The following is a 14,292-nucleotide window of genomic DNA, read 5'->3' on the forward strand; positions in this document are numbered from 1 at the left end:
AAAACTGCAACAAACAAAACTCTGATCTAACAAAACTCTGATCTCTCTCTCTCTAGCAGGAGCATTAATCACATGAGATATCATGGCATTTTTATTGCTACCTTAAAGCGGGATGCGCAAGGGACTCTTGATTGGGTGCTTTTAAATCGTGTATTATTGCTCAATATAGCGCTTCCCCCCTGATGTCAGTGCCCCACTCCAGGATGGCACCGAGTGCTGGTAGACCAGTCGCTCTGCCCTAAAGCCGGCCCTGACTGCACACGCAATGGACCGCGCCCTTAAATGTCACAGAAGAGTTTCAGCAGAGCAACGGCACAAAGGACACGAGAGCCAAAATAGGTCCCAAAGCTGCGAAAAGGAACTCGTCTTCGTTTGTCATCAGACTGGGTACTAGTCAGTAAGAAATCCACAAAGGAATAACCTTGTAAATCGGAAGTGGGCTTAATAGGCTTCACAGTACTGTCAGCGTAAGCCTCAGGAGTAATGTTACCGCAGCTGAAATCTCGTTACCATTGTTATATTGATAAAACCAAAATGAAAGCAGGAGTCCAGATGCGATGCGGTGAAGGGATTTATTCCCAGACAACATCAACGCCCGCCTCAATCGCTCAGAAAACAGCAGCTCGACTGTCAACTGTCAAACAGAACAACAGTCCTAACATTCCATAGGAAGGGGACAATTGGTAAGAGGAGGAGGTTGGAAGAGACCAAGAGGGATGGAATAAAATTTACCAGAGGGGCAAGAAGGAATCTATCTATCTATCTATCTATCTATCTATCTATCTATCTATCTATCTATCTATCTATCTATCTTATTTTTGTACTGATGCAACTATAAGTCGCATCCTCAAGTAACTATAACTTGTGCCCTCCCCATTCACAATGTTGTCATAAATGATGTCCTTTCATATAACATCAGTGATGTTATTAATGCTGTCACTGAACATGTCATGAGAGATATATTACGTGAGGGTATAAGCAGTACATGACCAGGGCACGAGTTATAGGTACTGTAATATCACTTTAATCTTTCCTTTTTCAGTTAATTTTCTAAGGATTATTTAACTACCTAACTATAACCTTTGGTTTTTTGAGTGAATTTCTGTTTTTAATTGCCTTCAGTGAATTTCTATTTTTTTTTCATGTAAGTCACTGTCAAAATACAAAAGACTGGGTGAGACGGGTCAGCCCACAACAATGACAACATTTTTAGGTTTCACCTGCACAGCACGTGAAAAATCTTATGTTACTAAAAAAAATCTTTAAAAGGACTTGGAAACCACTCCTTACTTACCTGAACCTCCCTTTTGTTGATTCAAGCTCCAATGTCACTTGAATTTACTTGCTTTTTATTGGATAGCAGGTCACTTCCTTCTCTTCTGTTCTGCTTTCTGTGCTGCTTCTGCCGTCATGTGGAGCATGGCCGAAGTACACCTTCTGGTGTTTGGTGATTGGTTACTTGTTAGTGTTTGTATACGAAAAGATGAACTGAACGCAAGTCAATTCACATTGAAATGTGTGTAAACATGTCGGCCATCTTGCAGTGGAGTATTGAGTGCAGATGTAAAGCAAGCAACGAGTAGGCTCATTATGTTGCGTTTTTCATTAATTAATAATTACATATCTGATGAATAACAGTCGTAAATATTAAACATATTTGTGTGCTCATTTCTTAAATTACCACTCACTCATTTTTTAAAGGACGTTTTATTTTGAATTGTTATTCTCTCAGTAACGTAACAGGCAGTCACAAGTGCAGTTATCTTGCAGGCACTAGGGTCATGATTTGAATGGTGCAGCAGGTGCAGTGGCACCAGGCCCAAAAGTGGCGAGAACTCCTCTAAACACCAATTATTGATAAATGTTACCACTAAACAGGCAGTCAAAAGTGCATTTATCTTGCAGGCACCAGGGTCATGGTTTTAATGGTGCAGTGGCACTGGTGCCACAAGATGTCATAACCCCTCTAAACACAGATTATTGCTAAATTTTACTTCTAAGCAGGCAGTCACAAGTGCAATTATCTTACAGGCATTAAGGTCATGATTTGAATGGTGCAGCAGGTGCAGTGGAACCAGGGCCAAAAGTTGTCATAGCTCCTCTAAACACCAAATATTGCTATATTTTATTACTAAATAGGCAGTCACAATAGGGGTTACCTTGCAGTTAAAAAGGGCATGATTTGAATGGTGAAGCAGGTGCAGTGGCAATTTAATTACTGCACATTAAAATACTCTAATACAATGCCATATTACATTAGGTACAAATTACGAGCCCGGAACCCTGGGATATTAATACAACATACATCACAACATAAACAACTAGTACAGTTCATCAAATTTGAAACAAACATTATTATAACCTTTTTCTGCTATTTATAATCCAGTTAGTAAGATAGAAATCAAAAGAAAAAATAAAGGTGAAACCTCCTGGCTTTGCCAATGCTTCTTACTGTTGGGGACCATCTGGGAGCAGTTTTTCTCTCTGCTTCTGCCAGATGGGAGCAATCCTATGTTCTCTACCTGGAAGAGCGCAGGCTGGAAGAGTCTTTCTGCTCCTGCTGGGTAAGAGATCCGAATTCTTCCTTGCCCGTGCTGTTGTGGGCAGCGAACAGTGTTCTGGCTACCCTCAGACACCAACAGTGAGCCAGCCCCAGGGGACTGAGTCCCCAGGGCCATACCATGGCTCATGGAGAGGGGTCCACGACCCCTCCACAAAATATAATACGGCGGACACCATGGGGTTGGGGTACCTGGGGCTGCATGTTCTCTTCCAATTAAAATGTAATCAGCCCCAGGGGATGGGGCCCCGGGGCCTTCAAATGACTTGGGGAAGAGGGCTGCGCATGCCCCTCACCATAAAAAATATCACCTCAGGGGATGGGATTCCCTGGACTGTAAATGGCTCAGGGAGGGATGGGCCGCACATCCCTCTCTCCCATTTAAATAAGTTCCGCTGACGCCCCCCCCCAATACTCACCCCAGCGGGCATCTACTTCAAAAGGCTGCCTTTTTTATTTTACTGGGGATCAGTACACTATCCATGGTACAGTTAAAAAAGAGGTTTGCAAAGGACTATATGGCATTGACAGCTGAAAGATGTATCTTTATTGAGAAAAACTGCTACTCAAGTTTGGAAGAAGAAAACAGGCAAAGCAGTGCTGCTTCCTGTCATTTCTTTTGGTTGACATTTTTCTGAGGCAGTAAGGGCCTGATTTAGAATTCGGTGGATGAATTACTCCAGCACAACCCTGACAGATATCCTGTTCGCCATTTTACAAGTGCTTTTATCGAATTGCACTTGCAAAACAGTGGATGGGATATCTGTCACATGTCTGATGAAGTAATACATCTGAGGAACTCTAAATCAGGCATTTAATGCAGAACCTTTTCCATCTAAATGAATGAGGCGCCCTGGTGGAACAGCATGTGGCCTCTCTTAAAATGTCCATGCAGTCTTGTGGGAGGAAGAAATGACCACACTGGATAGGTTCAGGAGTTTGCTACCCAGCTGAATGATAGAAGGTTCAAGTGTAGGATCCAATCCTTGAACTGACCGTTGAAGAAAATCCTGTCAGCAAGGTAGCCTTTTGTGAGGATGTTCTGACAGGTGAAAAGTATCTGTGAACCACCATTTTCTTAGCCATTCTTGCCAATGAGGATCATTCTGGTCTTGTAATAAGTCAATTTCACAATGACTGCTGGAATCAAGAAAACTAAAGGAAATTTCCCTGACCAGTCCATCAAAACAGCTTTCCCCTTTAACTCTTGATGGCATTTTCGTGAACCGGCAATTGGAAAGAAAGTCTGTGCATTTCTTGTTCGCCGCATTTCTAAAGATGTCTGAAGAAAACCCTATTCGAAGATGACACTTTTTAAGATCTCGTTGTTTAGAGCCCACTTGTGATAGTCCTGAAACTGCTGCTCAGAGCATCAGCTTCTGCATCAAACTCTCCTAGGAGGCTGACTATGGCTATTCGTGGTCAGCAGTCACATTCAACTTGCTTGGGCCTGCAGAGATAAAACCTTGAAAGAAATAGTGGATAAAATCCCTATATTTCACAAACATGCTGCCACTACTGCCATGCCCTCTGAGAAACTTCTCGGGTGCACGCAAGGTGGCCATATTTGAATGGGCTTCCAACCTATTCTAAGATGACCACTGGAGCCTGAGCATATGTACGTATGAACACACAAGGGTGGTGTAAATCTTTGTTACAAAAAAATTCAAAGACTTCTGCCTGTACATACATGCACACACCTGTGCTTGCACGGGTGGCCACTTAATTATTTTTTTTAATAAAGATTAACAAAAGGATTAAAAAACATTGGCAAAGCCAAGAGGCTGGTAGCCAATGGCAGATCTGTTTGCTTTACCCGCCTGTTTCAAAACCTATATCCACATTTTTCGCTACTTCAAATAATCTCTTTCTACGCAGATCTAATTCATATCAAAGTATTTGAATTAATAAACCATTACCACTTACCTCTTTCTGAGCGAGCAGGGCCTGCTCCACTTCGGCCATTTCTCGCCTCTTTTCCAGCATACGGGTGGCAGGAGTTAGGAAGTCATCTTCTCTCTCTGGCATTTTTCTAGAAGATAGGAGGAAATATAATGTTAAGTTTTATTCTGGTCCTCAACTTGTTTGTTCTGATTAGTGGTAGAATTGAAGCTTGTGTTCATTATTGACTTAGTGAAGGTGTGGCGTTGCAGTATTCCATTTCAGAGGCACACCATATGGAATACCACAGGGTGGTGCAACACACACTTTTATTTAGTCAGATGGCTTATTATTGGAATATCTAGGGTACATCTGGCGAACACATCGGTTATGTGCTTTGTAAAATGAAACATAGGCCAATGCCTCTTGGCATGAAGGGCTGTGTGGTTTGTGTTGGTCTGTTGAGTAGTGTGTCCCTGTATATGTGTCCACACCTATATGCCTCCCTGACTCTTTGTTAATATTTTTATGTCCTACTGGCTCCCTGTTCCTTTTGCCGGACTCCTTGTCTCAATGTATTATTGTTCAAAAACCTTTGTCCATGTCTCCATGGCCCAATCATGTCAACTTGCCCCCATGTGCCCCTGTTCCGTATCCCAAAGTCCATTTCTTCCTCTTTTAGTGTTTTTTTGTTAAATGTTCTTATTTGGTTTTCTTCTTGCACAACATAGGAAGATACAAGTATATATCATACTATGTGAAGTTTCAATACTGATGTTGTGAGAAGGGTGGAGCTTTCTGGTTGTAGAAGTCAGGGGGAATAACAAGGGCTCAGGAGGAGAGAACAGGGGAGAAAGAGGGGGCAAGGACGCAGGCTATTGAGCCTAGTTAAGGAGTTCAGACTTCGGAGCAATTTTCGGCCCATGCTCGGTGCACCTGCGCCCAGGAAGGTGGACTGAGGAGCATATGCATGTTGAAGGAAGCACAGGTGATCCACTGTGAGGGTGTTGCACCTGTGGCAACTATAGGTGTTCAATATGGTTAGTAAGAAAACATGCGCTGGCGGGCATCGCTGGAAGCATCAGGAGGCAGAACAAGCATTTGCAATGCAAAAAGTCTCGCATTTGCTTGAGTTAGAGCTACTGGCATTGTAAATTCATAACTGGACTTTTGTTGCCACATAAATTGGTCAACCCTGCCTCATCATTTAATCTTTTCCTGCCATATAATTCCAGTGGCCCTCCATATAACTAAAGCACTTCCATTTACCTTCTTCCTCTAGCTGCAATAAAAAATAAAAATGTTGCCATTTAGCATCCTAAATTTAAATTTGCCATGCTAATTCCACTAGAATTCCACTTTCACCACTCCATCATCAGGCATCAGAGTTGCTGGCTGGCTAACACAATTCCCCCAAAAAAGACACAAGACAGCCACGGAGGAGTAACAAGAGAAATAAACTAGACGGGTCACCCAAACATATCAAGAGTGTTCAAACATTCATAAGGTGATAAGGATGTTAAATTGGCCTGAATTATAGTCATAATCGTATTAAAGAGAGATTATTAAAACATTTACAAGTATCATATAAACCTTTACCAGAAACAAACTTTTGGCATTAGGCTGTAATGCTCAAAACAGCCCCTCGAGGGCATCATAATAAAAATATCATTTGTAAGAAACAAGGTCAAGTAGCCATATTGTGAGCCCTAAGAGGGGATAACCCCATGAAAAAAATAAAGGATAAAGTAATGCAGTGTAACTATATGCTTAGTCCCATTTTTAGGGCTAGAAGGCCTACTCCAATGTTATTAAAAACAAGGCATTTAAAAGAAAACTTCTCGCAGCTGTAAAATAAAGTTTGCAGCCATGAGAAAGTTTAAAAGACACTGAATGATGGGAGGGATTATTATTTGGGGGTAAAACGTCTCCCATCTGTAAAACAAAATTTGTAGCCACGAGAAAGCTTAAAAGACACTGAATGGTGGGAGGGGTTATTATTTTGGTGTCCCCAATAACCTAGTGTGGGGACCCAGAGATGATGTAGACAGGAAGAGCGTTTTGAAGGTAGTCCCATTGTCCTAGGACAACCACACACTGAGTTAGGAGGAAAAATGTTTTGTAAAAGTAATGCCCTGCAAAGCATTATGAAGCGAGTTATTGTGCCACAAATATTATAGTATGTTGGCTGCAATGCTCAGAACAACTCCTACAGGACACCACAATAACCATGTCATGTAGTCAGACCTTAGAGAACATAACCACATGAAAAATGAATGGGAGAAAGTAATGCAGTATAACTATATATTTAGCCCATAAAGGGCCTAGTGCGTTACATATTTTCAAGGCTAGCAGAACTATCACAATGATATTACAAACAATGCCCATAAAGCATTACTTTTCCCAGCTGAAAAACAAAAGTGCCAGCCACAAGAAAGCTTAACAAGATAATGAATAGTGGTAGGGTTTATTATTTTATAGTCCCCACTAACATAGTGTGGGGACCCAAAGATGATGTAGACAGAAAGAGTATGTTGTTGTCAATGCTTTGAAAGTGGTCCCATTGTTCTAGGACCACCACAGGCTGAATTATGAGCAAAGATGTTTTGTAAAAGTATAGCCCTGCAAAGCACTATGGGACATGTTTCCGTGCCACACATATTGTAATATGTTAATTTGACTGTAATGCTTACAATGAAAAACAGCATTTGTAAGAAACATGGCCATGTAACTGTATAGTTAGCCACTAGAGGGCATAACCACACAAAACAAATGGCAGAAAATAATGCAGTACAACATTATATTTAGCTCCTAGAGGGCATAGTACATTACACATATTGACGGCTAACAGGCCTATAGCAATGATATTATGAAGAAGGCCTTTAAAACACAACCTACTCTCAGCTGTAAAACAAATGTACCAGCCATGAAAAGGGTTAAACAGACACTTAATGGTGGGAGGGGTTATTATTTTGTGGTCCCCACTAGCATAGCGTGGGAACCCAAAGATGGTGTAGACAGAAAGAGTATGTTGTTGTCAATGTTTTGAAGATGGCCCCATTGTCCTAAGACCACCACAGGCTGAGTTATGAGCAAAAATGTTTAGTAAAAATAATGCTCTTCAAAGCATTATGGGACAAGTTTCCATGCCACAAACATTTTTATATGTTGATATGACTGTATTGCTTAGGACAGCCCCTAGAGGACCCCACTATAAAAATAGCATTTGTAAGAAATAGGGTCATGTAACTGTATAGTTATCCCCTTGAGGGCATAACCACACAAAACAAATGGCAGAAAGTAATGCAGTGCAACCATATATTTATCCCCTAGATGGCATAGTACCTTACACACATTCAAGGCTAACACACCTATAGCAATGATATTACAAAGAAGGGCCTTAAAGCACAACCTACTCTTAGCTGTAAAACAAAAGTCCCAGCCATGAGAAAAGTTAAACAGACATTGAGTGGTGGGAGGGGTTATTATTTTGGGGTCCCCACTAACCCAGTGTGGGGACACAAAGATGATGTAGACAGAAAGAGTATGTTGTTGTGTTGTTTTGGTGGTGGTCCCATAGTCCTAGGACTGCCACTGGCTGAGTTATGAGCAAAAATGTTCTGAAAAAGAATGCTTGCAAAGCACTATGTGACGAGTTTCCCCAAGTGCAGTGAACATTGTAGTATCAATCAATCACTTGTAAATCGTGCTACTCACCCGTTAGGGTCTCAAGGCACTGGGGGAGGGGCAGGGGTTGCTACTGCTCGAATAACCAGGTCTTGAGGCATTTCCTGAAGGTCAGGAGGTCCTGGGTCAGTCGTAGGTTGACGGGGAGGGAGTTCCAGGTTTTGACGGCGAGGTGTGAAAAGGATCTGCCGCCGGCTGTGGTACGATGGATGCGGGGAATGGTGGCGAGGGCGAGGTTGGCGGAGCGGAGTTGGCGGATGGGCGCGTGGAAGCTGAGTAGCTCGTTGAGGTAGGCAGGGCCTGCGTTATGGAGAGCTTTGTGGGAGTGGATGAGGAGTTTGAAGGTGATCCTCTTGTTGACGGGGAGCTAGTGTAGGTCTCTGAGGTGGGCTGAGATGTTTCGTGGCGTGGGATGTTGAGGATGAGGCGTGCAGAGGCGTTCTGAATACTTTGCAGTTTCTTCTGGAGCTTGGCCGTTGTTCCAGCGTAGAGCGCGTTGCCGTAGTCCAGTCTGCTGCTGACGAGGGAGTGGGTGACCGTTCTTCTGGTTTCGATGGGGATCCATCTGAAGGTCTTGCGAAGCATGCAGAGGGTGTTGAAACAGGAAGATGAGACGGCGTTTACTTTCTTGGTCATGGTGAGTGCAGCAAGTGCCAGGAGAGCCGCTTTCGCTTTGGGGATTTCAGTTTTGGTAAAGCATTCACCAATTTCAAGTTTTTAAGGGGAGAGCCACAAGAAATGACTCCAATTAAGTAAATGTGACGAATATGACCAGCGCTGCAATTTCACTGATCAAGTACACACTGTTGTACCTGTTAGTGCTGTGAGCGCCATGGCTCCCATGCAGCACGAAGGGAAGAGACAAAATAAATAGTTCTCCCACGCTGAAGTATATCGGTAATGGTGCAATAATACATGTAAGAGGGGCAGTCTGCAAAGCGTGACAAAAACAGCCTCAAGGTGGGACAAACGTATATCAATTACCAATGACATCAAGTGATTTTTTTAAAGGCAAGTCCATGAACGAGGTAAAGTGATGGGTGTGAGGTGGGCGTGATTAAAAGCCCACAATATTCATAACAGGTCAAAGCTCTTGCGCGCTCGACCTAAAAAAAGGGTTCCCTGCACGATTTAAACAGGGTAGTGGTGGCGCGCAGTTCAGGGACAACTTAAGGATTCTGAATGCCCTGTGCCAAACGTATTTTGGAGGCTCCTGCTCGTAACAGCTTTGAATTTACAATCCAATTTCAACTCTTTCATGCCCTCTTTGGCCAGGTCACCAACAGTACACAAGCACACTCCTCCAAATTCTAAATGTGTTTACATCTAATATTCAGGGACACTGATGTGTGTTTTCAATATTGTAACAAAGCAGCAGCTCACTAATGTACTGTAAATAATCTCTTGTACAACCTTCCCATTTCTGTATGTGAGGCCCTATTTTGATATAAAATAAACTTTTTTTTATGGATATTTCATGAAACACAAACACATTTCTCTGCAAAATGTCTGCAATACACTCTTGCACACCACCCACAATAAACATAAATTAAAGGAAAACAGTATTTAAAACTGTTCAAGATTTATTCAAGGTAATAATGACAAGACTCTGTAGAACAGAGCTGGCTCTAACAAGGAGTCACCTGAAAGGCTGGGGCCATGGGCCAGAGCCCACTTTGCCATTACCTTAAAACGTCTCTAAATGCGGGTTTACCTAGGGGTGCAGTGAGGAATGGGTAGAATTATCATTCACCACCCTTTGGGGCAATATGGCGTCAATTCCATGGCGTATTCCCGGAGCCTCCGGGATTCTTCTCTACGCAGCGTAGTACTCCTGCCCTCTGTTTCACAGAGAGCGGGAAGCAGCCTAGGGCACAAACGTCCAGGAGTATACCGGTGCTAAACCAATCACCTGTGCGAATTGAGTAGTCACCGCGGCCCAATACTGCGATAACGAGCCACACGCCCACAAGATGTTGAAAAGGTCTGTGTCTATAGCATGGGATTGAGGAAAGGATGCATCCGTCCATGGGAAGTACCCTTTGATGTTTCCCGGAGTGAGGTAAGCTCTATGTAGAATAAAACGCTACAGACGTTTAAACCTAGTGTTGCGGGAAACCGTGGCCGGGTATGCCAGCTCCCTGTCCCATGGTTAATCCAGGAGAGGTCGTGCCAGCTCTTCCTTCCATTTCTCGCGAAGGGCTGTTAGTGGCATTTAGCTGTGCTCCTGAGGGGTCTCCGACAGCCAGCTGAGAAGGCGGCGGGAGTTCTCCAAAGTGTGCAGGTATTGAAGGAGCTTGTGCAAGGGGGGTTCCGCATCTGTGGTGCCTCAGGTGGTGCACAGTGCATAGGAGAGGGAGTGATGTTTTAGAAATTACCCCTCACTGAATTTTGCAGGGCTCTACAAGTTCAGTGTTCTATGGCCTCAAGGTACCACCATGAAATAGGTCACTCAGGGTGGAGACCCCTCCCCCGCCCACCTGCCATTTCGCTAAGGTTGGCGAACCACCAGCTCACCCACTGCAGCTGGGATGCTAAGTAGAAGTGGCCATAGTATGGAGCACTATAACCTCCTCACACCTCCCTAAATAGAGCGCAGCGTCCTGCCCCTCTGCACTTTCTGCCTGGCTCACAAAATGGATGTTGTTCCAGTGAGAGCATCCTTCAGCGTACTTCGCCTGTCCCGCAAAGTGCCGGGCCCAGTTCTGCAAGTCTGTGAGCAGCTGTTGCATTTCTATTGATTTCGGCCTGAACTCCGCAATGTATATCTCTGTACTTAATGCTCTGTCAGCTAGCTGACTGTGATCATCCCAGAGCAGACCCGGGTTCACAAGCACAGCATCTATACTCCGCTCTATTGTTGTTTTGGAGTGCTCAATAGCAGCCAAGATGGAGTCTGATGAAGCAAAATGTATTTGCTGACAAAATGCTTACATTAACAAAGTGCAAAGCTTATGTTTAGGAAGAAAAATATTAATAAGTGCAAAAATGTGTAGTATGTAATTATACTTAAATGCTATAGGCCTGAAAAACGAATAAAAGTGTTGACTTAAGTTAGCCTGTCAATGCCATGTTAACTGAAGCATAATGCATTAACACTGAAAGGACTGTATTTCATATTGAATCGTTTTTGCAAGATGTTTTTCTTGTCTTTACTGCATATGTTGATACTTCAGAAGTATCTTTTAGCTAGTGAACAGACATTTGTTTTGTATTAGACCATGGGTACTCGCAAACGTTTTCCCAGATGCCACAAAGTTTGGTTTGTAATATGACCGAGGGCCGCATTGATGCTAGAAGGGTGGTGGGCGGCGTGGACGGTGGGGGGGGAGGGAGGGCTTGTGGCAGTGGGGGGTGTGCAGTATGGTGGTGTAGGAGAAGCGAAGCATATACATCTAGTGTCTAAAATGCATAATGTGAAACCAGAAAACCTGCTGTAAATCCTGGCTTCCCCCTTTTACCAAAATGTGTGATCCTAGACAATTCTTTTATTTCACTTTCCCTCCTTTTTCTTCATTAGTGCATATAAAGGAATCTCAAAATACATGACTTCAGGATGTGCGCTGTGCAAAACCTTCTCCTGTGTTTGCTTTAATAAACTATAATAATGTTCATGTGTTATAGAAATCCATGCCACCCAAAGAGTGAATATGAAAACCAATTTGCCTCTTAGTTCAGTGTTGGCATTGTTTTCAGGGCGGGGGGGGAATGAATGTTTCTGGATTTATGTTTGAAAATCATCACTTAAAAAGAAAATGCTTCTCCATGCACTGATATAATCTGATGTACTATGTTGAAACGACTCTGCATGTTAATGATAAACAGGTTTAGATTTTTGAAGAGCCCTTATTATATTTTTACAATTTTGGTGTAGCATGTCTTTAAAAATGAAGGTGTTCCAACAGGTGCTGGACATCGTAGTTACTTACTTTCTTTGCCTCCGATTAACATTTAAATAAAGGCTTGCCTTTTATTTAACATATTTTTATTCATTATGCTGAGCTGAGTAAACAGCAGCCCAGTCCTGCTGTTGAGCAGTGGGCCGCATGTAAAGGTCAGGAGGGCCGCATGCGGCCCCCGGGCCGTACTTTGAGTATCACTGTATTAGACAAATTATAGTAAGGGTCTCATAAGGAGGAGAGGCAGTGGGAGGAAGAACGAGTCATGAGAAGCACATTCTAGACCACAAGAAATCAACAAAGCAACTTTTCAAGGTCTAATGTCTAAAGACTATTATACCAGCCTGTGAAAGAAGGAAGTTTGCCTTTTCCCAGGAGTTTACTGAAATTCTATTGAAGGATTCAAGCGACAAAAGAAAATAATGTTGCAACATAGAATAATGTGTGTTACTGTGTGTTCTTAGAGTAGCGAGGAGACTAGGAGATTCCTTCCCAGACATTCTGACAGAAGACTCATCTTTGAGATACTTTTTTAATTTACCTCACTTTTATTGATTGCCGATTTAAGAGCTAAGAATACTTTCAAGCTTGACATGCAGAGACTTTATGCTTATGCAATTGATTGCTCTCATTGGTACTCTTTATGTATGGGTATTTAACTGACAACTTTTCTCTCTCCTATACAATTCTAATTTACATTAGAGAATTTTCTTTCATGGAACACGCTTGCTGTGTTATTACAATATTAACTGTAATTTTAACTAATATTGTATTCTATTTTATAATCAAATATCGATTGATGGATTATATTAACTTTCAATGCTGAGATCTAAAGATTAATACTTAGTTAATGAATAAATGATGAAAACTAAAAGAACTGAAAATAAAACATTTTAACTCACACTAATTATCTTTATTGACTGAGCTAAATGTCTAGTAAATGTTGCTATGAATTTATGCACGTGATCGTTCCTTATTTCTTTTCATTGACATTCAAAAGGTCCATAGACCATTGGCGGGGATTACTAAATGATTACACCAAAATATTGAGGTATAGAAAACCCTGCTACCTCAAGCCTAGCCTGTCTGAGGCATTCATGAGGGTGGGTGGAGGCGCAGGAGGTCTCAGATGTTTCAGATGCAGTCACAGAGCGAAGCTTCCCCATGGCAGCAGGCTCGCCAAGGTAAATGAGTCCACCAGCCAAGCAGAAAAAGATGGACTGGACAGTCTAGCCAGGGCCTGTTTACCAGTGCTACCTCGCAAGCAGTCACGCCTGTAGCACAAGCAGCCTGAGTCCCTAGGAGTATCCCTACTCCAATAAGCACAGCAGGAAACTCAGGTGATCAAGGGCAGCATACAGAGGTTCAGTGGAGTGCATTCCAATTACGAAAGGCCAAGGGCTGTCGTCTCAAAGGATTCCACCCAAGGGTGTTCAGGTTCTGCTCCAGGGGAAACAGATAAGTCTGTGGTGAGAGGAGCAAGGAGGCAAAACCACCCAGTCAGGGGTCATGCTGCTCAAACAGGGAGCTCCAGAATGACGAGGGTCCACAGCACCAATGGCTGGCAGCTGCGGTGGGGTCCAGCAATTAGCAGTCCACAGGCCTGTTATTCCAAAGGTTGTGCATGGGTGCCCAAATCAGTGCATTCCCTCCCCAGGACCTCCTGCCTGGCGCCCTAGAGCGAGGAGCCACTCACCTTTCATATGCAGGGTCTTGGTATGGTGTGATGAGGTCAGCCACACCTGTCACCCCAGGTTTCCACCCGGAGTGGTGGCGATGTCCCAGCATGGCAGTGTCCCCAGCCTGCCACTGTGGGTCAACCCCAGCACCCTGTACGTCAGTAGGGGCCGCAGATCCTCTCCCTGAGGGGTGTGGCAAATCAGGACGAGTCTGGGTCTCTGCCTGGCCACAACCCAGTGCGAGGTTTCTCAGGCTTATGAGCCCCCCCAGATCATGCGGCTCAGACCGGCCCTGGACGAGGAGAAAGTCAAGGTTAAGGGTGTCTCGAGTGAACACCCACATCTGGAGTGTACAGCTGCAGGTAGGATGGCGCTCCAAATGCCAGGATAACACTGGATAATATGGCGTTTGAGCGGAGCTGAGAGAGTACGTGTTTGCCATATTTGCTCTTGTATCCACGTCCCCTGGTCTTCCTCTTCTAGTATTTGTGTCTACCAGTCACCCAATTCCTTGTTGTCTTGTCCAAGTTTGTCTTTACTGTCCCTGTGTTGCAAAGATTTTGTCCAGATGTCTGGATCTACCTAT

General features: G+C 43.4%; 1 protein-coding gene across 1 annotated transcript in view; it reads right to left on the reverse strand.

Moving 5' to 3' along the window:
- The window catches only part of CFAP73 (cilia and flagella associated protein 73), a 139,703-nt gene that overhangs the window by 82,985 nt on the left and 42,426 nt on the right, over nucleotides 1-14,292 (reverse strand). The window contains exon 2 of the mRNA XM_069214556.1: nucleotides 4,487-4,592. Coding sequence (XP_069070657.1) covers nucleotides 4,487-4,592 — 106 coding nt within the window. The remainder of the gene's footprint in view (nucleotides 1-4,486; nucleotides 4,593-14,292) is intronic.

The sequence above is a fragment of the Pleurodeles waltl genome, chromosome 11 (genome assembly GCF_031143425.1).
Source record: "Pleurodeles waltl isolate 20211129_DDA chromosome 11, aPleWal1.hap1.20221129, whole genome shotgun sequence".
In the NCBI taxonomy this organism is placed as follows: Eukaryota; Metazoa; Chordata; class Amphibia; order Caudata; family Salamandridae; genus Pleurodeles; species Pleurodeles waltl.